The 26,762-nt window shown below is 36.1% G+C and overlaps 2 protein-coding genes across 8 annotated transcripts in view; one reads left to right on the top strand and one right to left on the bottom strand.

The window, feature by feature from the left end:
• ANGPTL2 (angiopoietin like 2) lies at window positions 1–26,698 on the bottom strand. 2 transcript variants are annotated; one of them, XM_040531487.1, is made up of 5 exons: window positions 26,046–26,618; window positions 15,450–16,306; window positions 6,260–6,453; window positions 5,734–6,068; window positions 1–131 (listed from the first exon to the last, which is right to left on the bottom strand). In XM_040531487.1, the coding sequence occupies exons 2-5, from the start codon at window positions 16,255–16,257 to the stop codon at window positions 128–130; spliced, it is 1,341 nt and encodes a 446-aa protein (XP_040387421.1). In that variant the 5' UTR covers window positions 16,258–16,306; window positions 26,046–26,618; the 3' UTR covers window positions 1–127. The 2 variants fall into 2 exon arrangements, with proteins under 2 accessions (XP_040387421.1, XP_040387419.1); XM_040531485.1 differs by lacking the exon at window positions 1–131 and adding an exon at window positions 3,710–5,327 and having other exon boundaries at window positions 5,798–6,068; window positions 26,046–26,698.
• RALGPS1 (Ral GEF with PH domain and SH3 binding motif 1) overlaps window positions 1–26,762 on the top strand; it is a 109,732-nt gene that overhangs the window by 26,896 nt on the left and 56,074 nt on the right. For all 6 annotated transcript variants that reach the window (XM_040531469.1, XM_040531465.1, XM_040531463.1 and 3 more), the window contains one exon: window positions 5–131. In XM_040531469.1, coding sequence (XP_040387403.1) covers window positions 5–131 — 127 coding nt within the window. The remainder of the gene's footprint in view (window positions 1–4; window positions 132–26,762) is intronic.

The following is a 26,762-nucleotide window of genomic DNA, read 5'->3' on the forward strand; positions in this document are numbered from 1 at the left end:
GTAGCTTTTGAATCGCAAAGACAAGGCCACCTTTGAGAAGTTAGACTATTTACTGTCTAAAGAAGATAATTATAAAAGAACACGAGAGTACATCAGAAGCCTAAAAATGGTTCCTACTATTCCGTATTTAGGTGAGTGCAAACATTTAGCTTATTTATGTGTTGTTCTTTTTGACTGATAACCACTAATATACGATGTTTTGATACTGTGTTTATAAAAATTAGATCTGGTGGAGATTTTTAAACTGTATACTGACTAAGATATGTCTGGCTTGTAGAAGTTTTATGCACTACTAACATCTGGAACTCTGAAGTATGTCTTTGTTTACTGTGCATTTGAGGTCATCAGAATTTACAAGAGTGTTGTGTTTCAGAAACATCTTTGAGTACAGCATGATTTAAGTCCTCATTCCTGTAGCTTTCTTTTTTTCGCTGGACTGTTTTTTAAGATACGTAATTTTATCTCTAAGTGGTAGTTGTTTTGTGTCAGTTTCACATAAATATGTTGAAAAGAGAAACAAACTGCAAAGTCATTTTACTTGATTTGTCTTTGTTTTTTTTTTGATTGATTTGTCTTTTCAGTAATTCCCTTTTATCCTTCATGTGGACGCACTATCCTTCATGTGGACGCACTATCATTATTTCCCTAGCACTCTTTTAACTTGCAGTTCCTGCACGTTACTGAACTGTGCTAGCTTTCCTGAAGACCACTCTAAAAACACAGATTACTGTTAAACAGAGACATTCATTGTACTGGAATGTCTTCCCATTGATGTTTTTTTAAAGTAAGAAGTTAATCTAATATATTTCCTTTAAATTAATCTAACTTATCATTTAATCTTACATATTTACTTATAACACGTTTAATTATGTGTTTTGAATGCAATTATATATTGTAACTGAAACAATACGGTAATTTACTGTAATTTTTTCTAGTGCACAAGAAAGACAAATATAATTCTTTTTGTACAGCTGTCTGTCTGTACAAAGCATGGTCCTGGTGAAGTTCTAAACATTCAATAAATGTAACTTCCAGAAAAAATATATTTAAAAAAAATCAAACTAAGTCTGAAATTGCCGCGCATTAATGACTTGTGCTGGATATCTGTGATCGTAAAATCTTATGAGCAACAAAATGCACCATAAAGAAATGTCTTAAATATCTTTAAACTATTGGTATAACCATGAACTCCACTTCTAATGCAAATTTTTTCTCATCTCACATCATTCTGCCTTGTGCTTTAGCCTCACAAACTCCACAGAATCAAATGTACAGTAGATCTTTCCCTAGAGTACTTACTATTTTTCCATGACTGTTATTCATGACACTGGAATTTCAGTTAATGATCTACAGTTACAGCTATGTGTGAAAAAGAAAACTTAAGTATTCTAATAATGATACATGATAGTTCTTAGAGAGCCATGTTGTATTCAGACAAGGCTTGTCGTGATTCTAGCGCTTCTTAATCAGCACAAGCAAACAAATATAGCCCTCTGAAGTGCTATGAGTATGAGGAAAGCTGTATTTACTTTTCCATACACTCTATTTATACTCTTAAAGTATTCAAGGGACTACAAAAATAAACTTGTGGATGATGTGTAAGAATTCAAAATAGTTTGCAGTAGGGTTTTTGTGTTTTGTTTTGTTGTTGTTGTTTGTGGTGGTTTGGGTCTCTTTTTTTTTTTTTTGAATCTTCATTCCTTCATTTTTTTTTTGTGTTGATTTAGTATATATGCTTTGGAATAAATCCATTACATGTGGTATTGTGTTTATTTTAAATTAAAAAAAACAAGAGGGGTATTGATTTCCACCCCACCCCAAAAGCAAGAGGTATAGATCCACAAAGATCTTGAATGTGAGAATCCTGCTGCTGTGCAGCTAACCTCCTTTAGACTTCCTATCCTTCTGAATATGTTACCCCTTAGGATTCATCATGGAGAACCTTTCCCTGATAATTGCAAAGATGTAGTGTTGCTGCTCTTTGAAAGTAAGGGTTACTACCTAGAGGTTCGGTTAAACCTTTGAGTAACCAGGTCTCTTCTAACCCAAAGCATTCTATGAATCAATGAATCCTGGACACAAATGGAATGTTCACAACCTCTGGCTATAATATAATATTAATATATTCCTTACTATAGTAAGGAATAGTGTATAGTAAATAGGTATATAGTAACAAGAAATATAGTTTAAAACAACTATGTTAAAATTCCCAACACTTGTTTTTCTTTTCAGACAAATATTCTAAATTTAAAATAATAATTAAAAAATAACTTGTGGAATCAGCATTGCTGTGGTCTAGAACATTGGAACTGTTTAGTCACAGGTTGCTCTAAGAAATAACAGCAGTCACATTGTTTTGAAAATTTGTGGGTGCAGTGGCTGTCTACAGCTTGTTCCTGTCATTGTTTTATATGATCTTTTACATTGTTATCTGTATGTTATAGAAAAGGCAAAGATATGTAAGTTCTGTTACAACTTAGAATTTTTACTGATTTTCTTTTTTTGTTGTTGTTGTTTTTTTAAATCTCTTGGAGTATGACAATGGGGATAATGCTGAAAACTTTGATAATAGAATAGTTTCAGGGAAAAACTCGTATGAAACTTGTGTATAACAGAATAGAGTTGTCTTCTGAAGTAACTTAACTCTTGTGAGCCTTTTCTCTAAATGCTGGAAGGGGAGACCCACTGTTTAGTTTCTGATACAGTGATAAAGTATTATTTACGGCATTTTCCTTATTGCTCTGAAAAAGGTAAAGATATTTCAAAAAGTTTGAAGAGCAACATTTTTAGAAGGTTTGTAGTTGCACGAATATTTCTACAGTACTTTTTGAAATGAGTGAGGAATAGAAAAGAATTGAAGTAGTCAAAACTCTTTGTTTTTCTGCAGTTCTGTCTTTCTGTCTCAAGTCAACTGTTGTGCTTTTGCTAATGACAGGAAAACGTTTTGTTTGTGATTTTTAGAAAATGTAGTGTAATCAGAGATGTACTTTGGGGAGCGATGAAACAAGAATGCTATTGAAAGAGTTAGAAGTAATTAGAGAAATATGAGGAAAAACGACCTTTCATGGTGGTGAGATGGTAGATCGTAGTGCAAAGCAATTTCTATGTGAATTTGGAAAAAAAAAAAAAGTGCATTGTGAAATTTTGCAAATCTGTGATTCAGACAGTATACTTGCAAATAACTTGTTTCACTATATAATTTCTCAATTCCTTATGTATAATTATTTTTGATGTGCCAGCCTCTGTCTTAAAAACAAATACCATGTTAAATGTTGTGTTTTTTTCTACTGGTGGCTTATCTGATCAAGTCTTAGCTAAATTATGAAATAATTATATGATCCTTATTGTTGTCTTACTGTGATGGTCCACACTGAGCCAAGCAAAGCTTGAATTTCATGAATAGTGTCTATGTAGTGACGTACACAACTTTTTCCAATGTCTTTAGTTTCTGTAAACCTGTGTCTTTAAAAGATTGCCCTACAACATTTGTGGAAAGTATTTCATTATGATGCGAATATGCTTTTTTAATACATGACAGGAACTAAATTATTAGGTACAACCAGACATACTCTTTTTCATTCATTATTCTGCTCCTTTCCTCTACCTCCTCCTCCCGCCCCAGTTGGTTTGAATGTGTCAGTTATACTTTGTGAAATTAATTATGCTTTTCTGTGAATAACCTCAACTAAAACAGGATGAAATCTGAACATTTCAAAATAACATTTGTTGCTTTATTAAAAGATTACAATATTACAGGGATGATCTAATATATTAAAAACCCTACTTTGTTATATACAACACATGCTGCTTCACACGCCAGTTTAATGCACATCATACCATTGTAAAGAATTTATGAGGTAATAAGGGAAGAAGTGTGCAAACAGATGCACAAACACATTAAGTGTCTTGCAGGCTTACTGAGAAGTATATTGAAATTCCAGGGGTTTTTGCTTTCCTTCCCTCTTACATGCATTCTTTAACTTACATTTTTCATGGTAGTTTCCATTTTGAAAGGTCTGTTCTAGAAACCTACCATAGAAGAATATTAGAATTATGCCAGTCAGTATGTCATAGTTGTGACTAAACTCTAATTATAGATGAGTAAAACGGTATAATAATTTGACAATAATATAATTGTGAAATATGGCAAATATAACTGTTCTTGGCTATAAGTAGCTTCTTTATATAATTTTCACCTATTGGCTACGAATATTAAATAGCTTATATAGTGGTATCCATCATTTGCCTGCAAAGTTGGATAGTCCCTTTAATTTATATCCAGCCATTTCTGACTAGAGAGCCTACACAGCAGGTAATGACTGAAGTCAGGTACAAAATATAGTATAGTATGACACGTTGGCTATACAGTACGTTATATCTATAGTGAATCTGGGTTTATTTCCCTGTGCAGGTAGCTAGTTCATTCTGATTAGAAAAATGGTTAAAGTTTTCCATCTAAAATGTTTTAATCAAATGCCAATTCTAATTTGTAGGAACAGATTATTAAAATGCTCAAAGTAAATAGGAAAGACTGGATTTAATATGACAGTAATGGTTTGAGTATCTGTTCACAAACTCAAGTTATATAGTATTAATTTTATTCATATCAGTTAACAAAGATTAAATTAAAATAATCATACTAATATACCAGCTACCTAGTTCAAAGGATATGATTTCCTGTGTCTAGTGATTGCTTACAATAATAATAAAACTCTTGCTGTACAGTTTGTAATATTTCCTGTATTTGAGAATATTTAATATAACATCCAAAAATATTTAAATGTTGTGGCAGTATTTTTACCATACAAACTTAATTTACAGGGAATAAAAAACAGAAAATGTATCTACAATCCATCTCAATTGTCAGTTCTAAAAGGCTTAATATAACTACTTCTAGTACAGAGAGGTGTTCTGAATATTATGTTGTTTCAGTTTTTTTTTTTTACTTCAGCTTTTCTTTCCCTGGAATGATTCTTGAAAATAAAATGTACAAGCCCTCACATCTTAGCAATAAATTTACAGTATCTTACATTCCTCATTTCTGAAATAATTCCAGGTGCTAACAGTATAGTTATACATCTTTTTTAGATCAAGAAAGGAAGAAAAAAAAAAAAGAGAAAAATTATCTCAGTGGAATGTGTTAGGGTTAGGTCTTATCATCATAACAACTTTCTTTAGTGAATATGATCCCCCCCGGAATTCAGCCCAGTAAACACCATCCTGATACCGACTGCGGTAATGTCCTCCACGATACCAAACTCCATTGAGATTTGAATGAGCACATGCATTGTACCACCATCCTCCCTTTTGGTAATGAGCACAATTACCTGTAAAAGAAAGCTACGATTCAGTCTCAGGAAAAAAATGAAAAATCTTACAGCAAGCAAACAAGCCTAGCACAAAATATACTTTTAACTGTGTATTTAACATGTAGGTACTGTGCAGTGCAAGGTGCTGCTTCTTCAAGAACCAAGTCTATATTTTAAGTTTTACAAATGGACTCATTAATGCTACTGTGCTTTGCTGGAAAATCTGGTTGCATTATTGTCTCAAATAACCTTAATAATATATTTTACAGACCTGTGTTTAATGTAATTAATAAATATTTCAGTGAGAGTGAGAATTTTTAATTCAGTTAGTACATATAAGGGTTGACACATCAGTTTGTATTTCATAAGTTACTAATTGACAGCTCTCTAAAATACAATTTCATTTTTATTTTTTTGTCTACAGCTGTATTTTTTTTTCCGTTTAAAAAAAAAAAAAAAGTCAAGGAAACCAAAAGGGGGCCTTGTACCTGTGTATACATCGTGGTCCCGGTCCAGCGTGGTGAACTGTTTACCATTGTGCCAAGTGAAAGAATCTCCTGCGTTTCCGTTATAGCGTCCCAATCTCAACTTGTAATACTCACTTTCTGGCTCTAGTCTGAAGCTAGCATACTCAGCAAATACTTTCCGACCTGACCAGTCTTCCATTGTTATGAGCAGTTTGTAGTTGCCTTGATTTGTTAGCCAATAAATATTTTCTAAACCAAGCCAGTATTCTCCATCTATATTACCAAATCCTTGCTGTAAAGGAAGCAAGAGAAGGGCGTTAATACTGTGCATATGTTTTAATGGTAAATCTGAGTGTATTCTTAAGTAGAAAACAAGTTCCTTTTTAAGAAGTCTATTGTCAAGACTCTAAAATCACCTTTTAAATTAACTTTACCAATAATTTTTAGAGGGTAGAAGACATTAAACTGCTCACTTGTCCTAACCTTGTATGTCTCCCAGTTCCTGAAAAAGTTGACAGACCCATCCAGTCGTCTCTGAATGACTGTCCAGCCACCAGGGTCATGCCGTTGATCGCACCAGACCTGCATAAGTCGGTTTGTGTTTTCTGGTTTTACAAGATAGATAGAGCTTGTATCATGGCCATCTTCTAATGCTTGTAGGCAATCTCTCCAGGGCCCTGTGTCAAAACAGAAGGACTCTGCAGTCAAAATGCAACTCAGTATAACTTTAATGCAGAGCAGTGTTTGAATTGGTAGCATGTTTCTACACTTTTCACAGTATATTTGCTTCAGCTGAATAGTGCATTTCTTTTTTCTCTTATTGAAGCTTTAGTGACCACTCAGTGTTTTCAAACAGATTACTTCACCATAACTTTTTTTTCTGGAACACTTCACAATGAAATAATGATATGGGTAGATTTTTATGTAAGGCAACTGAAGTCTAATAACATTGGTCATATTTTCAAAGAAACTAAATAGGAATTACTCTGTAGATATATATTAATATTTTCCTTTAGAAAACAGAATGATAAGTTTGACTTTATTTCTGTCTTGGAGATCCTGAGCTTTTTAGATCTCCAAAAATGTAATGAAAATAAACAGTGGAATCAGCAACATAAAACATGAATGTAGGTTACTGCTGTCACTCTAATAAATGATAATAAGCTAAACAAAATAAAAAAATCAGATTCATAACATGGAATGTGCACTATAAATACAGTGAGAGATTTTTAGATAAATGAGGTGATTTAAAATACTTTAAAATACTTTGCGTTCATGGAAGTCAAAGCTAGTGCTCTTTCCCATTTTCAGGAGAATGGATTTTTTGTTTCCCTGAATTTAGTAGACTCTATAAAGAGCATAGTTGTTTTGAAAATGTCTTTCGTTCATTATTTTATTCCTGTGGGAAGATAGATAGATTCCATGTTAACAAGTCTGAGAAATTTAGATATGAACAATCGTCAGTCCATGCTGATAACTGCATTTAGAATCCTCTAGATGTTTTGCTACTACGCTCATATCTGACAAGCAGTCAACAAGAAGTCAACAAAGAATCCTCAGGGTTAGAGACCTGTTTTTTTTTTTCCATGCTGAAGGATGGAGGTTTGTCAGATCTTCTGTCAACAGCCATACCGAAGCATGTATTGCTATTAAGAGTAACCTCTTTTAAATTAATTCAGTTCCTTTACCCTTTTTCATAATTCAGTGTCCAACAATGGAAGTAGTAGAGCTATCCTTATACTTAGTAAATGAAGTAGTAATAAATGTTTCATAGGAAGAATTTTGGTGTTTTGGGGAGTTTGTTTGTTTGTTTGTTTGTCTTTTTAACTAGCTAATAAAACATCAGTGCACCAGGAGGCAATCCAATTTTTTGGTGTGTGGTATTGCTGTGTTCTTGTTTCCTCAGTCATATTCACAAAATGCAATTAGGGTGCTGCTGCAAAGCCCATTTTCTAATTCTGTTGTGCTTAACTGTTCAGATTTCTGGAAGTGCAGGTGTAGGTAGAGTATTCTGGGACACAGTTGCATGGTTTTATTGTGAGTGGTGGAAGGAGATAGAGGTAGTGAATGATGGTAATTTAAATTGCTCTTGTTTATTTTATCATAATGTGTATGTAGTGGCACATATTAAAAAGAGCAACTGTAGTTGTATTTTGAATTCTGGAGCTGTATAATTATTTACATTTTTTTCGGGGGTGGGTGGGGGGAGAAATTCTTGTGGCCGATCTCTTCCAGTGGCTTCTTTTACAGGATCTTAAATTTTTTCACTGTATTTTTAAGAACATTAAGACATGGATGTGTGTTCAAATGCTTGTTATCTAAAAGAGACTGGAATACTTAAAATACTCCACAACTGGAAATCACAATACTTTGATAAATAGTTTTAATTGATATCTACAGTATTTGGACCGTCATTTCATGTGTCTTGATGGAAGAACATCTTCAGCATGCTTTTCTTTTTTCCAAGTTGTGATACAATCACAACTAAAATGAGAAGAAATGTAGTATATGCCACTATCCAACTATCCATCTCTTCGTTCTTCTATCTGTACTGTATAGTTTGCATCTATGCATACGGACATTCCACGTGCAAAATTACACTTATGTCCTCTAACTTTATTGCATTTGTTATTTTATAAGTATTTTCTGCATATTCTATATGTTTTCACCAAATACTTGCACTTGCTTTTCCTGCTAATTAACCTTTCTACCTTATTTTTTTATGTAATCGTAGTAATGAAAGCAATTCAGTTAAACCAAAATAATGAATATTAGTGGATTTATTATGAGAATGATTAACAAAAACATTACAGTGCATAGCTGTCTATAGGAATTCTCAGCTCTTATGTTCCACTTGACAGTCAGTTCTAGCCTGGAAAATAAATGCCATGTTGTCTGTAGATTTTTATTTTATGGTAATGTAAGCTTCTTGCTAACTATTTTGAATTACCTACTTCTATCTCTCTATCTGTTGGGAGTAGAATGCATCAGATGATATAACAAGGTTTTGGAATTTGTTGGTAACAGCCTTTTGATAAATGCATAAAATGGAGAAACAGACAAAATAGAGAGCAATCCATATTAAATTTGAACCCAGCAAGTAGGGATGAACTGACAGAAAATCTGAAATAGAAAGCACTGTGGGCAATCTTTTGAGTGTGAAATAATGGAATCTGCAATTCTTAAGAAAGAAAAGAAAGCAAAACAAAGAAAATGAGCTCAAATATAACAGACTTAAGCAAATTCAGAGAGCGAGAAAATCCTTTAGAAAAATTAGTCCAACAAAAGAGTTTAGAAGTTCATTAAAGAGTATCTGTTGAGAACACTACAGTGGATTTTGCTATTGTAGAAGGCTAGGAAAAATAGTAAGAAATTGACCTGGCTAGATCATGAACTTTCCAGTAGCTTTGAAAATCTGAAGAAAGCTCAGACAAAGTAGTTGCTAGGTCAAAGTACTAGGCATGACCGTTTGTTGCTTTTGTTCTTAAATAAATAAAGACTACAACAGTATTAAGGCCAAGATAACAGAAAACATTGACCTACTACTTTGTGATGAAGACTATCTGTCAACAGATTAAAATAAGATGCCATTTAATACCATTCTTCTATTTTGCTTCAATTTTTTTTTTTGAACAGGTCAGCTGTGGTTAGACGGTTAGTACAATCAGGAGCTTTGGCAAATTTAAGAACTTTAGACACGGTATAGAAAGGATTGGATAAAATGTACGTGGATTTTCTTTCAGTGGCTGGGCGGTTCTTCCAGTTGTGGTGGTAGGCAGGTTGTTTGTTTTGTGGGTCATTGTTCGTGGTACTTTTTTTCCTTTTTTTTTTTTTCCTAATTCATTCTAGACACTTGTAGAGCCCCTAGGGCGTGAGGGAGGGTGGCGAGGCTACCAGGGCAGGAGTTGGACTCGATGATCCTTATGGGTCCTTATGGGTCCCTTCCAACTAGGGATATTCTATGATTCTAATTGTGGGGAGGGGCTTTTGAGAACAGAGAACGTCCTGGATGATGAGGAGAAGGTATTTTATGTTCTTTGCCTACTGAAAAGGTGAGGGAGGAAGGGAGTAGAGAAGGATATCCTGGAAATGAAAGACTAAATAGCTTAACTTCAGTAGTTGGGCATTTACTTGAACAAATCAAACTGTTGTAAACTAAAAAATGAGAGAAATATTTGTGTGGATATTGTACAGAACAAACATGAAACTTTTTTCTGATAAGTTACATAGATAAGGGAAGAATAGCATATGTCAAATCAAATTAGGAAGGGACCTCTGGAGACCAAAATGAAAGACAGCTAGAAAAGCAGTACTTCCTCAGGCAAGGATCATGGGGTTCTATAGTACTGCAAGTTGATCATGAGTCAGTAACACTTCACTTTGCAAAAAAGAAAAATGCTATATGAAGATAGAACAACAAAGGTACTATGCGTATGAAGTAACTCTTCTATTCTTCTGTGTGATAGTAAAGCCAGTTTGGGTACTTAAAAGCACAAGCAGAATGTGGGCCAGTGAATGAGTTTTCAACAAATTTTAACAGGTCAGGTAAAGTCTGAAAAGAATGTTTGAAGGATAGATACTTCACTTACAGAAAGTTAGAAAAATTATAATACTGTTCTTCCATATATTAAAAAGAAATAGATGCTTTTCTACATCTGCTGTCCATAGGATGAATAATAGTAGACTTAGGTTACAGCAAGGGAATTTGTTTTTCCCTGATGAATTGTCTAATCTGGCAGTAAACTCAGCTGGGATTGGAAGTATACTACCTAGTGAGGTTGTAAATCTCCATCATTAAGGTTATACAAAAATGGACTGGAGATGCATCCGTCAGAAATGAAGACTTTCTGCTTTGTGGGAAGAGCCAAATATCATGCTCAGATTCCTTTCAGCCAGATTTTATTTTAATAGTCTTCTGTACTTCTCCCTTCATATTTCTGTCACTGACTCAAAAGATGGACTTCTGTTAAATTTGTGGATAATAGATCCAGAAAAGCAATTAATAAAATTTTGGAAAATAATGAGGAGATCAATGAGAATGTTACAGGAAAGAGAATTATATAGCAACTCTCACCAGCCACAGAACACCTTACCAGAAAATACTGGACTATCAGCCCTGACTCAGGTCTAAGTCAACATATAATAGAATCATAGAATCATTAAGGTTGGAAGAGACCTTTGAGATCATCTGATCCAACCATACCCCTATCACCACTATCACCCACTAGACCACGTCCCTAAACACCACGTCCAACCTTTCCTTAAATACCCCCAGGGGCAGTGACACCTCCCTGGGCAGCCCATTCCAGTGTCTGACTACTCTTTCTGAAAAGAAATATGTTCTAATTTCCAACCTAAACCTCCCCTGGTGCAACTTGAGGCCATTGCCTCTTTTCCTAATCATTAAAGTGACTATCCTATCATAGAATCATAGAATGGCGTGGGTTGGAAGGAACCTTTAAGATCATCTAGTTCCAACCCCCCACCATAGTCAGGAATGCCACCCACTAGATCAGGTTGCCCAGGGCCTCGTCCAACCCACTCTTGAAAACCTCCGGGTGGGGTGTCCGCAGATTCTCTGGGCAACCTGTTCCAGTACCTCACCAGCCTCCTAAGTGAAGAATTTCCTCCTAACCTCTAATGTAAATCTCCCATCTTTCAGTTTAAAAGCGTTCCCCCTTGTCCTGTCATTGTCTGCCAGAGCAAAAAGTTGCTCTCCATCTTTTTTGTAAGCCCCCTTAAAGAACTGGAAAGCTGCAGTAAGGTCGCCCTAGAGCCTTCTCTTCTTTAGGCTGAACAGCCCCAGCTCTCTCAGCCTCTCTTCATAGGAGAGGTGCTCCAGTCCTCTGATCAGCTTTGTGGCCCTCCTCTGGACCCGCTCTAACAGCTCCACGTCCTTCTTGTGCTGGGGGCTCCAGACATGGACACGGTACTCCAAGTGGGGCCTCACAAGGGCAGAGTAGAGTGGGACAATCCCCTCCCTTAACCGGCTGGCCACTCCTCTGTTGATGCAGCCCAGGATGCAGTTGGCCTTCTGGCCTGCAAGCGCACACTGCTGGCTCATGTCAAGCTTTTCATCCACCAGAACCCCCAAGCCCTTCTCTGCAGGGCTGCTCTCAATGAGTTCTTCTTCCAGTCTGTCCTCATGTCGGGGATTGGCCCCACTCAGGTGCAGCACCTTGCCCTTAGACTTGTTGAACTTCATTAGGTTCATGTGAACCCACTTTTCTAGCTTGTCCAGGTCCCTTTGAATGGCATCCCTTCCTTCTGTTATATCAACTGCACCACTCAGCTTAGTGTCATCTGCAAACTTGCTGAGGGTGCAATTGATCCAGTTGTCTATGTCATTGATAAAGATATTAAAACGTACCAGTCCAAGGGTAGTGCTCTACTGATACATCCTCTACTGTATCAATTCAAAGAAATTATAATAGATGTGTTTTTCTCCTGTTATTATTATTTATTTATTTTTTTTTTTACATAGTGAAAAATACCATGATTCTGAAGTTCTGTGGTTCCGTACTGGGTCTGGCTGCGATCAATTTAACTTCCCACACAGTGCTGTGCTCTGCACGTGTTGCTGGCACTGACTTGGTATCACACCACACACACCCTCCAAAATCCAGTAGGCTGAGGGTGGGCAAGAGGTGGGGAGGGGACATCGCCAGGGCAACTGACCTAAACTGACCAAAGGGATATTCAATGCTATATGATGTCACACTCAGCAGTAAATGCTGGGGAAGCGGAAGGAGAAAGGGAGGCTCTTGTTATGGAAATGTCTGTCGTCCCAAACAACTGCTATGTGTATTGAGGCCCTGCTTCCCAGGATGTGGCTGAACATCCTTTGCTGATGGGACGAAGAGAATAATTGTTTCTCCTTTTGGTTCTGTGTGGCCTTTGCTTTTGTTTCATTAAACAGCACCTATATCAAATCCAAACGTTTCTTTCCTCCATCTCGTTTTCTTCACCTAGCCCTGCTGAAGAGGGGGAGTGAGAGCAGTTGAGTGATAATTAGCTGCCTATCAGAGTTAAAAACAATAGGTTTTGCATGGCACAGTGCAAGCTATGGCCAGTTCATCTTTGGCAGTGTTATAAAATGACTACTTTGTAGCAAAGTGTGGTAGAGATTTTCTGTAGACTGAAACACCTGCTCAAGTTTCTTTCATTGGGAAAATTTCCATGGAGAAGTAAGTTGTGTGTTTGTGTTTTTTATTATTATTATTATTTTTATTTTATTTATTTAATGGCAATTACTATATTTGATAAATCTAAAGAGTTTGACAGGTCATTTGAAGTAAGTTGCAAATAGCCTTGAAGTATATGCTATGTGTATCTCACATGCCTTACTTCATGCCTTAGTCAGTGGTATGCCTTTTTTTCTGAAGCAAGTGCATGTTGCTCCCATGCTAAAAAAAAAAAAAGACTTCTCTTGTATTCCCAATTCAGGACACATAAAACATGAACTATGTGGAACCATAGGTGCAAGTGGATTCTTTACCTGTGATTTACCAATCACCTAGATTAATTGAGCTCTGATTTCCAATGCTTGCATTCTGGCTTATGGCAGAACTCTCTTAAGAGAGTAGTAACAGCTATATAATATCCCGTATTATTGTACCACTTGCTTCCCTTTCCTCCTGTCTTAGAGTGCAAGTGCCATATGCAAGTACAACACAGATATATTCCCTTCTGGATTTATACAAGCACAAAAATTATCACCTGCTAGATTTAAAAACTTACAATAACCTCATAAATGTTTACACGAAGTGTCAAACCCCTTCAGATGTCGTGAATTATAGCAGTTCAATCTTGAGCACAAGTAAGTAATATTTAAATCATTGACTCTCAGTTACTAAGAATTTTCTGCAGCTCCTTTGTCTCAAACATTTGGTATAAACTGATTTGTCTTGGTGAAGTAACACAGGAAAAATCTGTGGGGCTAATGTGCTTAAATCTGTTAGGTATTCAGAATGCATTTTTTTTTGCTTTTTTTTGTTTGTTCTACAACAGCTATATTAAAATTACGCTGACCTCCTTCTCTGAACATGCTATGAGACTCTTGATTCAGATTGTTGATGTGGGGAGTCTTGTATGGAAGGCTGTTGGGGATTACTGTAGCATTCTTTGACTAATTAATCTTAGCCTGATTACCTTTTTTCCCTGGCCTTGACAAGGCTACTGAAATTTCTTTATATTAAAAACAATAATAAAAATATAATACCTAGGACTTGAACTATTTTCCTTCTTACTTGCTATTCATTTAAAGCAAACTGACTCCATAACCAACATGATAAAAAATATGTCTGTAAAATCACAGAATATCAAAATAGCTGCGACTAAAAGTTAAGGACCTAAAACCTTGAGAGCAAGAGTGTACATAACCACTTCCTATTTTAAGAAAGAATTAAGAGCCAAAGGTTCAGGGACTGTGAGGCTATCTGCATTAAGAACAGGTAAAATACCGTTTTTAAATTCTGCTGTTGTCAGTTTTATTCATTCCTGGGCTAAGAAGGTGTTTTAGTTGGAGATAAAGTTTGAGATAGTTCTAAACTCTGCAAACAAAGACTCAATAACAAGAACTGAAACAACCATAAAATCAGTGTTTGATACAAAGTTACCTATTACCATTTCCTTTTCTTGAGGAGAAGGCACAGTAAGGTATAAAGGTAAAGATTGTGTTAGAATATAAACTCATTTCATGAGTGGCTCATCCAAAAGTCCCATTTGCTTCACTGGGAGTGTCTCCATTGATTTTGATTAAATTATCAACTCCAGTGGAACACCATATATAGATCTAATGGCAACTATTCACAAGAATCCGAATACCAAATGTGACTTGAATTTGGACAAAAGTCTAAAATGAATGTTTAATGCTCCAAATTCAGTGCAATCTCTCAAACTATTCCAACATCCCACCCAGCTACTCGTATTTTCCATTTTCTATCTCCTAATAAAAGCCTTGGAAATGAATCAAACTAATAATATTCCCATAAGGTCAGGAAAGTCAGGCTTTAACAAGCTGAAATTTGAAGCCTAATCTATCATGTAGATAGAACTCTGTCCAAAAAATCTGGTGCTAAAAGAAACAGTAGTTTAAATATTCTAGATAGTCAGCAGCTACATTTACCTTTTCATACAATGTCAGTTTTTGAGGTATCCTGTCATACATTAGCACGTATTTTTAGATCATGTTTAATAATTTGTACCAATAACAAATGTGGAAGCAGTATAACTGTTTTTCAGAGATGGGCTTAAGATCGACTACTGTAGTATAACCTTTCTATAACCTTAATTGATAATACAGTAGTAAAACAATGACTGAAGAAGTTCCGAATGATTGTAGTGAACTTTTTTATATTTTAAGGAAGAGGAGTAGGACTTTGTGGTAAACAGCGTTAAAGTACTTTTGTATCTACTAGTAGCCACAAGTCCAGTGCTCCACTGAAGTGAAGTTCAGTCATACTACTACGTTTTGGCTTTATGATCTCCCAAAGGGCTTTTGCCATTTGTACAGTTGGTTCAGTCAGCTCAATATACGCAGACTGTGTCAGATCTAAGAATCTCAATCAGTTCAAAATCATTTATTTTGCTAGATAAATCATGTGCATTTTCTTATATTACGATGTTTCCTACTACTTATTATTAGTGTAGACATATCAATAATATTACTTACCAGATGGTTTATCAGTTGAAGTTGGAATACTAGTTACTGCGGGCATGGTTGGTAAGGTAGGTGGCAGAACCTTCAGATTCTGATCACTCTGAATCTCATTAGTAGATATCTGGTTAATCAGGCGATTGTAAGTAGGAGGGTGGTACGCTTTGTTTGGTGGCTGTGGAGTTTGTGGAAGAGGCTTTATGGATGGCATTCTCTGACAGTGTTCTTCTAGCTGGGCAATTATTATTGACTGATTATTTGCAATTGACATCAAATGTTGGTACTTGTACTCTAAGTCTTTGTATTTGTTTGCAAGCTGCAGCATGTCTGCAGTTTGGTTCAAAATCTTATTCTCAAGTTGGGAAAGTTCTAAGGCATTGTCCCGTTTCCGGATAATTTCATGTAGTAACTGCATATAGAGTTGTGTGACACGAGAGTTCATATTTCTGCTCTCTTTTCTTAAGAGCTTGACCTCATTAACAATCCCACCATCTACCTCTACCAATTGCTGGAGAGTTTCTATTTGTCTCTTTTGTTTAAGAAGTTCATTGTTAAGTAACTGTAATTCCTGTTTATTTACCCGGTTTTCAAGTAGAACCTCAGGTTCTTTAGAATTAACACAAATGGCACCTGTCACTCTCTGCTGAGGTACAATAAAGGTGTAAGTGCATTTGTCCTGTGTGTCACTGGAACGTTTATATCTGTTCATATAAATGAATTCTTGTTCTTTTTCTTCATCATTGCCTTCAAATCCCTGTGTTTTGCTTGCAGCAGTTCCCACAACAACTATAAGCATTAAACAGATGAATCTTCTTGTCATCATGATCCTCTATTTCTGGTTAAATATTCTTCTGCAAAGAACTTCGTAAAATCTGTTTTAAAATAAATTTAACAGTAAGTAACATATTGGAAATCTGTGCAAGCTTTAAAAAAAAAACAATAAAAAATGATAATCTGTTCTAAAACTGACAATAGAATATTACATAGTATTTAGAATCGTAGAATCATAGAAACACAAGGTTGGAAAGGACTTACAAGATCATCTAGTCTAACCGTCATCCTATCACCAATACTACCCACTAAGCTACTAAATCATATCTCGTAGCACCTTGTTCAGGCACTTCCTGAACACCGCAAGGGACAGTGACTCCACCACCTCCCTGGGCAGGCTGTTCCAGTGCCTGACCACTCTTTGAGAGAGAGTTTTTCCTGATGCCTAATCTAAATTTCCCTAGGCGCAACCTGTGGCCATTTAAATTAGCTTGTCTGTGAACGAAAGAGATAATTTTCTTGTCCCATATGAGCTTGTTGTGGTTTAGCCCGGCTGGCAGCTAAACACCACGCAGCCGTTCGCTCACCCTCCCCCCTCCCTCTCTGGGATGGGGGAGAGAAACGGGAAAGTGAAGCCTGTGAGTTGAGATAAAGACAGTTTATTAAGACAGGAAAATAATAATAACAATAATAATAATAATAATAATAATGTGTACAAAACAAGTGATGCACAATGCAATTGCTCACCACCCGTTGACCGATGCCCAGCCTATCCCCGAGCAGCCGGCCCCCCCCCACCCCAGCTAGCCACCCCTATATATTGTTCAGCATGACGTCAGATGGTATGGAATACCCCTTTGGCCAGTTTGGGTCAGCTGTCCTGGGTCTGTCCCCTCCCAGCTCCTGCTGCACCCCTAGCCTGCTCGCTAGCAGGACAGAGCGAGAAGCTGAAAAGTCCTTGGCTTGGTGTAAGCACTGCTCTACAACAATTAAAACATCAGCATGTTATCAGCGCTCTTCTCATCCTAATCCAAAACATAGCGCCCTGCCAGCTACTAGGAGGAAAATTAACTCTGTCCTAACTGAAACCAGGACAGAGCTCATGTCAGCTAAAGGGGGCATCATCTGGAATAACTGTGCCACACTGTGGTCAGAACTGTAGTTAGTAGTTGCCAGATTATCTAAAGCCTGTCAAGAACCCCAAGAAACCATGTAATAAACACCAGTATTTGAAGAGCCCTTTCTACCAGGCAAGTACCACAAGTTTCCAAAATCGGTTTTCATTTAAACATATATTTTCATTTTGTATAGCTACAAATATAATCCTTAAAAATTAATCTCTTTAAAAACAAACAAAATAATACAACAAGCTTATAGGCAACAGTTTTCTAGGAAACATGAACTTAGCATTGGCAATACTGCCATGAATGCCCTTGTCAGGGAGCATTCTTTTATGAGCTGCATAAATACAACCTTGATGTCACGTATTTCTAATAGATTTGTTGGTTAATTTTAACATGCATGTGTACATCTATCCTAGTTTTCATAATTAAAAAAAAATCCAATAAAGAGCTTCTTCAGTGTATAAAGCCTGCTTGATACTTTTTAAAACCAAGGTGGTGTTATCAACATATTTTTTCTTTGCTTATAAAACATTTCACATGGAATAACCATTCAGTGTCAACTGTCACCTTACTGTTTGGTCATCTTTAGTACAATGTAATTTTATAAATGACATGACCTGTGATACTAACAGCTATGAGAAACTCAAATGAGTCCAGCTGAGCACCACCAACATGGATAGATAGGGGCTAGCAGAGATGATGTATGAGGAGCATCAGAGCAAGCTAGGTTTGTTTAGCCTAGGAGAGGAGGTAAGAGACATATTCCTGCTGTTTTAAGCTGCTTAATGGGTGTTAGTAGAGAAGATGGATTCTTTTCAGAAGGGCACGGTGAAAGGACAGGGGTCAATGGATCCAAATTGCTTCAGGAAAAATTTATTTTGGATTTCAGAAAAGAGTTTCACAATGATGGCAGCCAAGGACTGAAGCAGTGTCCTGGTTTCAGCAGAGATAGTTTTCTTCCTAGTAGCTGGTACGGTGCTGTATTTTGGGTTTAGGATGAGAATAATGCTGGTAGCACACCAGTGTTTTAGCTGTTACAGAGCAGCGCTTACACAGAGCAGAAAGGACTTTTCAGCTTCTCATACTGCCCTGCCAGCAAGGAGGCCGGGGGTGCACAAGGAGCTGGGAGGGAACACGGCCAGGACAGCTCATCCAAACTGGCCAAAGGGCTGTCCCATGTACCCTGTGGTGTCATGCAGAACGATAAAACTTAGGGGGAGTTAGGTGGGGGGCAGGCCACTGCTCAGAGGCATTGGTGGTGAGCAATTGTATTGGGCACCACTTGTTATGTATATTCTTTTGTCATCATTTTTTTTCTCTTCCTTTTCTGTCCTATTAAACTGTCATTGTCTCAACGCACGAGTTTTTTTTTTCCCTTTTTTTTTTTTTTTACCCCCCCCCCCCCCCCGCCTTTTCCCATTCTTTCCCCCATCCTGCTGTGGGGAGCAGGATGAGTAAATGAACAGCTGTGTGGTGCTGAGCTAAACCACAAGCAGTCACACAAAGAGATGGTGGAATTTCCATTCCTGGAAATATAAAAGCTCTTGATTTAGGCAAGGTGCTGAGCGACGTGATCTAATGTTGAAGTTAGTTTTCCTTTGTGAGAAGACGGTGAGGTCCCATCTAGTGTGATTTTTTTTATGGTTCTAGGCAGCTGCTGACTTTAAAGTAATTTTTCTTAGTTCCAAAATAATGATGAATATGCAGGCTTTAATTATTCATACTGAGAAGAGATATGGTTATTAGTCATTCACATTTTTCTGTTTTGAAATAAACCAAATAAATTTCTGTAAATGCTTCTGTAAATGATTTAAACAAATGTAAGCAAGACTGATCATTCTCAAAGTTTTTGGAAATGTATTTTTGCCTCAGTTTCTCATGCAGTTTGGAATAAGCTTTTTCATTTTGCAAACAGAAGGGCATTGTACTTTACAGAACTTGTCAAGAATTTTGAAAACTCGACAGATAAATGTTTGGAATTTTATATGGTTTCTCTGAGTAAAGGAATGTTATTTGGAACCCTGGAAAATGGGGAACATAAATTCACCCCAGACAGCAGTAACCTGCATAATCAACATTTGCATAGCAAGTCACATTTAGAAATCATGGGAGTTTCCAGGCCTTGTATTACAGTATAGATGGACTGTTCTTGCAAATGTCTCTAACATAGTAGGTGTAAAATGGGTTTCATTTCAGAGTTTGAATTGAAATACCTTTCTTCCTCTCAAAAAATGTAAGTATTTTGACCCACTGAAAGGAAACTAATTTTTTTCTCTGAGTTCACTTTTGTCTGTTTACAGCATCTCATGTCCTTATTCAAGCATAGGATTTGGGGTGCACATTCTTTTCCAGGCTGAAGAAATACAGAAGAACTTATAACAGTTTGTTTTTTCTCCTTTTCTTTTTTTTTTTTTAAGAATTGTATAAGAAAACATGGAACAGAGTTCATCAACCTCATCTTAACATATCTGTTCAAACATTATTTCAAAATTCAGAAGGTAAGCCGTCAGTGAATGACATCAGCATGATTAGACCGTGCTGAAATGCTTCTCTTATAAACTTGTCTGCATGTCACCTTTTCTAAGGTGTTCTTCCTATAAGAAAAAACATAGGAAATAAAAGTATCTTGGTAAAAAAATGCACCTTTACAAATTGAAGCAAGAAGTGTATTGTCTTCAGATGTCTTCCTTCCTGCAGTCTGTTTGTGAAACAATCTCTTAGTTTTATTGTCTGTACTTGTTCATTTTTAAAAAAGGAAGAAAGTTCAGAATGAAGAGTATTTGTTGCATATTGTGATTGGCTACATCAAATACATTGCATTTTTTCTGTAGCTGGATTCAAGTGAGCTTCATAACCAACATGCTTGTTTGCACAACTCTGAATGATGATTCCTTCACGGAGAAAAAAAAGCATGCTAGAAGTGGGGCAAGAAGCCAGAGAAGCAGTTTTAAGGAAGGCTTTAATACTTTTGATTTGCTTCCTCATCATTTTTGATTAGGAGAACATAAAATTTTTAGGACATCAGGATTCCTTCCCATGAGAGAGGAAGATTGTACTTATTAGATGTATAGCACACTAGCTTTCTGTTTTCTTCTGTTGTACTTATGCTGAGTAATTGCTTGTACTCTTTGTCCTTAATTAGTGCTGCTTCTTGCTGATGACGTTTCTTCCTGTTTCTCTGGCTCAGTCTCCCTCTTCCTCTTTTCCCCCTCCCTAACTCTTCTGCATTGGACTGGGAGGGAGCTGTATTGCTGAGGCCATGTTTGTCACCAGTGCAAAATTCCACTTAAGTATCTGTAGACTTTTCAACCTTGCTGTTGCATGGAGCAGCATTGTATAAAGACATGTTTGTAGGTTTGGTGTAAATTTTATTTGCTGGAAATACACCATGTCTTTCTCTTATCCTCATACGCACAAACAAAATTTCTCCAACAAACAAGCATACAAACAAAAGCAGAAGTGAAAGAATCACGCTTAGGAAGAAGATATGTCATTTTAATTACAAATGAAATATAACTTCTAATTAGGAAAAGCATGGGAGTTTGAAGTAATTTCATTTTTAAGATTCTGGCTGTTCAATACTTGTGTACTCCTATAAGCATTTTACATGGAAGTTGGTACAGTTATATTGCCAAACTCATCCTAGTACAGACCCAGCTAAAATCAAATTTGTGTATGCTTACCCTACTTGGTAGCATATATTATTCTATTCAAATTTTTTTTTTTGCCAATACAACTGCATCTGTATAAAAACTGTTGGCAGCATTGTTGTTATAACAGTATCATTTTTCATACTCCTAGCTAGAGTAAGTGCTTTGGTAAAAAATAAATCAGGTTGTAGATAAAACGTTGGTCTATTTATGTATATAACTGAAAGTAGGTAATAACAATTTGGTTTGTTTGCTCATTCGTTGTTTGCTCAACTGAGGATGTTCCCGTGATCTGGTGAAAAAAGAGGTAATAAATTTTCTGAAAGGGATATTGTATGTTTCAGCTTTTGATTGCTTTTTCCTGTCATTTAAACGGAAAAAGCAAATAAAATCTTTAATTTTCCTTGGAAATATTTCTGTTTTGTACTCTATCATATTTATATAGGATTTTTGGTTAGTCAAAATATATTACCTTTGGATTGTTATGAATATCTTGAAGCTTACAGGTGATATTTCAACAGGAGTTGAGTATTTTACCATCTGAAATTATACAGCTGTTTCACAGTCTGTAATTTATTACTGCCATGATCCTGAAATAGTGAATTTAAAAATATTTCTACGTGCAAAGTATTACTGTTTGACAGATGTTCAGAGTTGTGTTCTTTTAATCAGCTGACCTTAAGAGAAGGCATGGAAGGTGGCAATGCCAGCAGTATGTTTTTTGGTCTTTTTTTACGCTACTTGTATACAAAATGCACATTTAATTGTGAATGTTCCAGCATGTGTACTTTTTTCCATTATTTGTTTGTTCTGGTACCATCCTTCACAGGACCTCATTTTTACGAAACAGACATGCATGTATTTGTATTTAACAATTTCTTTAAGGTTTTATGAAATACTTTACCTATCCTTGGAACTTCTGTGTGCAAATGAGAATGAGGCATATCCCCATCAGATGAAATTATGACTTGCAATAATGTAATTAAGTATTGAGTTTCTTTGAAAATGCAAAACAGTAACCTTTCAATGCTATGGCTGTTTTTTGTTGGATTAATTTTTTTAAATAAAATAGACGTTTGTCTATTTAGTATTAGTATTATTTAGTATGTCTAATAGTATTACTCTGGAAATAAAGTTTTTTATAAAAGCCTCAGTATGTTATCAACACTTTTGCATGTGGAACTCAAGTGGTTTGCAGTGTTGAGTCTTTCAACCATTGAGAGACTGATCTCTTATCTCCGAGTGTCTGTACTGTGTTTTTTACACCTACACTTTCAGTGTTCTGCAAAGAAGAGCTGAGACCATAGGAAAACCACTGGAAGGTAGCTAAGCACTGAACTTAATTATTTTTTATTTTGGATTACAAGTCAGTTCAAGGAGAGAATGTCTTGACATTTAATGAAGACATCACCTATAATATAGCATTTTGGAAAAATACAGAAGTAAAATAATGAGCTCTGTAAATCTTGTGTGAAAGACCTTAACTAAGATAAACGTGGAAGAGAATTGTCTAGATTCCGTACCAAAATATAAATGTTATTGTTATGGGTTTTTTCTACAGATAAGATTCATGAAACAGCCCAGTAGGTAAAAGCTCTGTAACTGCTTCTTGCTGCTCCTCTTGTTTTTCTATAGTAAACTGTTACTAATCCAGAGGACTGAAGGTATGCAAATGTCACGTACTGAGGTATATAAATGCAGCTTTTGTATAAATGATATGTGACACTGTATCCACGGTTGGAGACTGCGTTACAGGGAAGACATTTTTCTGTACTAAAACCAAGATGTTACATGAGGGGAATTCTAGGGACTTCAGAAACCATTTGAATAAAGTTATTCAGTACTGTGTAGTATAGTTAACTTTACTGCAAAGATAATCTAATTAAGAAGAAACACTTTACTATTGTGGTTTGAGGAGCAAATAATTAAGATCCTATATGATGAAGATAGCAATTCTCACTTACAAACCATGAAAAAACTGTTTTGTTTTTTTTTAATGTTGCAGCTCAGGAGCCAAGTAGGCATTTTCAGTCCATCAGGTTTCAGTTATGCTAGTCATAAAGAAGGTGAAAGAGGATGTTTCGTACCTGACTTTTTACACTTAAGCAGGAGTGCTCCATCAACTGTCAAAGTAAAATAGGATTCCTTTTTTAACTTATGGTATCTTTTGGGATAGTAACTATTGTTAAAGCAAAAATGATTTTCAGTCATTGTCATTCAGTTCCCTTTAAAAGGCACCCAGAGTATTACATACTTAGAAAAATAATTTCAGTTCGGAGTTTTATTATTTCACTCTATTTTGTGTCTACGTTTTTTTACGTCATGTTTTCTTTCTTTTGATGGGGAGGGGAGAGGGCAGGGGGCATATTAAGTGACTTTCATCTCGTTAAAGAGTGAATAGACAGGGTCTAACACTCAATTTGTTTGCGTCATTGTATGTTGTTCATCCTGTTCTGACTGAAAGCGCTTATAGTCTAGACTGAATTGTTAAGTGTGTGCCCAAGTTGAATGCACATATTTAAACTGATACTTCATAGCTCTTTAGAAATACCCAGATAGATGGAAAAACATACATATGTGAAACATACAAGATACTCACTTTTTGCACAACACTAGTATTTTCTGACATTTCCCTGTATGGTTGTTTTGACTTAGAAGAAAAAAGCAGCAGTGTTACCCTACCTACAAATGAGTTTGTATTGCTACATTAAACCACTCTAACAAAATTCAGTTCTGTGGGTTAATCAGTATATTTTTTGTGTGTATGTTGGTCATACTTAATATAATGAGGCTAGCAGTCATCTGATGGTCTGGCTTTTCCTACATAACCCTGCATGCTGTGGTACCATGTGTGCAGCTTACTCAAGTATTTAGATACGTAAATAAAAGCATATTCACAAAAGGCATAGTGTTAGATCGTATAACATTTTCGCTTGAAAAGATCAACTATTTTGTTTGATTGTGTACTCAAGTGTAGTTTTATACTTGTTCATTCTAAACAAGAAACATGAAAAGCTAACAATAAATCTTCACTGTTTCTTTAATAATACTGTCTATGATATTAAAAGGATTTTTAGAGTAGGCAGTGCAGTTGTACATTTTCATGGAATTGTAAAAGCAAATGGAGCAAGGTTGTCAAAAAATGTAAATTCCTACTATACAAAGATCAGAGGTGTTTTATTTGTTGTTGTTTTGTTGTGATGCTTCCCCCCCCCAAACATTACTGTTTGCTTCTGCAGAGTCCTTTCATAGTCAGTGTTTGTGGATGTACAGTTAGCTAGCATGTTCCAGGCACCAAGCCAGTACTATTATCTGGATTTCACGACATTATTGTAAAAAGATACATAAGCATGACTTTTCTGAAGCTACTTTCTTTCTTATTCCCTGCCACTTTTTTAAAAGCACGCACCCATGCACTGTTCATATTCTCTCTCCCCAATATTCTTTTGAATAGAATTATATTAATCTATCGATTTTTCATGTAGCCTTTGTGTTTAATTTAATTTATTCATTTTTGCTCAATTTGAAGGGGAAGGGACTTCCATTGGTACAGATTTTCTTTTAGAATTAACTCCTGTAGCTTGATTTTAGGTGAAAATTATTGCTGTGAAAAAGCTGAATATTAAAATTTTTCAGTTTGGTAAAAGGAAATTCACAGTGAAAGTACTGCACAGTAGTGTGAATGCCACGTTTATTAGGAAAAGTTTTAAAGTTTTGCTTGAAGTATAATAGTGGATAGGAAAAGGTTGACACATAGTAAGTAGCATGCAGTTTCAATTTTGAAAAGGTGATGTAAAAGGAAGTTTAATTCCGAGTTTATTGGGTGGAGTTATATTTTTTTTTTGTCACTAGTTCTTGGTGCCATTGTGAGCCATGCCACACTTTTGACAGAAACTATTTAATTGCTTCAGAAGCTTTTATTATAGTGCATTCTATACTTAGCTTCTTTGTCCATTTAAATTCGTGGTAAAATCTTGATTCAAAAACTATCTCGTCCTTCTTAAAGGGAATGATTTTATTTTATTTATTTTTTCTTCACTCTGGGGAATGGATGACTAATGAAACACTTCAGAATGAGGATATCTTAGTTCCTGGAGAACTTTTGTTTTGAAATAGTACCAAATGCTTCAGGAAACTTCAAAGGATTATGTATCCTTTGCTGCCATGTAATATTTTGAAGTTTTTGGCAAAAGTATACAGCCTTTTTAGTTACAAGAAGTACAGATTTTCATTCTCGATTACCAAGAATTTTAGTAATATTGTTTGTGGGTTGTTCTTTCTGCTTTACTAAGTTTCCGTCCTAGACATGGAACGTAATTATTGAGAGAGCACTGTTATTGTTATTATTTCCCTTAACAGTGGCCTCACTTTATTTTTCACTTAATCCAGTCACTACCAAAAAAAATGTTTATGCCGTGTGTGTACATGCACTTAGTACGTAATAGCCCTTAAACACGTTCACATTTTAATAAATGTGACTCATTTTGCTCATGAAGAATAGTAGTTGGATCGTAAAGTAAATATTTAATGTTTACACAAAGATACTCATACATGCTATGTTCTGTTCTTCAGTGAAATTTATTTTGTAAACTGTTACAAAGTTCCAGGAACTATTGTGTCTCTTTGATCAGACATGAGCGTAAGAAAGAATAGAGATTTCATCATTTTTACTACAGGTAGTCCTTTAGAAAAGTTATCATTAGAAATTAGTATGTTCTAGAAAGTTTGTTGAAAGGCACGCAGTATTCATATGCATTTGCAGCCGGTTTGAGGAAACATGAAGCCCAAAGTTACATGCAGAATTAAGTAAGATAAAATAAATTTCATATTCGAGAAAATAATGGCAAGAAGGCTCTTCAGTGCCTGGCATCATACAATATCTCAACTATTTTCACACCTAAATTTGTTTTAAATTTGTGTAAAGGTTTGCTGTTTGTATTAGGGAGCAGTAATGTCTTTGAAAAGCTTACACTCACTCATATGCAAACCAATCAGTCTTTGGACCGTCAACATACAAAAACATATGCATATTTTAAATTTAACCCATTTGTACTATGCATTCTTACCCTGTCTCCTTCGTCTTCTTTCTTCTGTCCTTAGCGTGCCTTCATCAAAGGTTATCAGAACAACTTGTCCGCACGAGTTGTGGCATCTCACTTAGCAGTTTGCTTATCGTAAGCGCAACTCTTCAGTGAATGTAGCCTGGAGTCTACAGCTGAATAGCTTTGTGCGCTATACTGAAGTTAGAAAAGCAAATGTCTGGATGATCTACAAAATTATTTCCTTTCTTTTTCTCTATTTTTTAAAGATTTTTCACAGCTTGGCTGTTCAGTCTAAGCCATGCATCTGTACGGTGTTACCGTTGAGGTACGGTATGACTTTGTCTTGGTGAGAGAGAACTCAGCATTCTGGTTTTAAAACTGTGAGTCCATCATTTCTTGTAAGGCTAAAGCAGCCTTATTTGAACTTCAGCTCCTTTGTGGTAGACCTACATCTGGTAGGGGGGAAAAAAAGGCAGGCGTGCAGCAAGCTGACAGGTTTTGGTTGGGTAGGCTTTTTTCCTCCTCCCACGAGTGCAAGGGCTCCGCCGGTAACAGACGCGCAGGCCCCGCCGCCAGCGGCCGCGGCTGCTCGGAGCCCCGGGGCGGGGCCTCGGCCGCAGCTCGGCTGCAGCAAGGCCTGGACCGCATGGGGCGCCTCGCTCGGGGCAGACCTGGGTTTCGCTGTTTGTTGTATTTGCGTGCGGTTTTTTAAATCTGTTTCTGTAACTGAAACTCCTTAAC

The sequence above is a fragment of the Cygnus olor genome, chromosome 19 (assembly GCF_009769625.2).
Source record: "Cygnus olor isolate bCygOlo1 chromosome 19, bCygOlo1.pri.v2, whole genome shotgun sequence".
Classification (NCBI taxonomy): Eukaryota; Metazoa; Chordata; class Aves; order Anseriformes; family Anatidae; genus Cygnus; species Cygnus olor.

What these genes read in the sequence shown, in the direction of transcription:
- ANGPTL2 (XM_040531485.1), bottom strand. Translation starts at nt 16,257, where the DNA reads ATGATGACAAGAAGATTCATCTGTTTAATGCTTATAGTTGTTGTGGGA. An exon ending in GGAACTGGGAGACATACAAG is followed by an intron (nt 6,069 to 6,259) that starts GTTAGGACAAGT and finishes CTTCCTTTACAG; the next exon opens with CAAGGATTTGGTAATATAGA. An exon ending in GGACCACGATGTATACACAG is followed by an intron (nt 5,328 to 5,797) that starts GTACAAGGCCCC and finishes TTTCTTTTACAG; the next exon opens with GTAATTGTGCTCATTACCAA.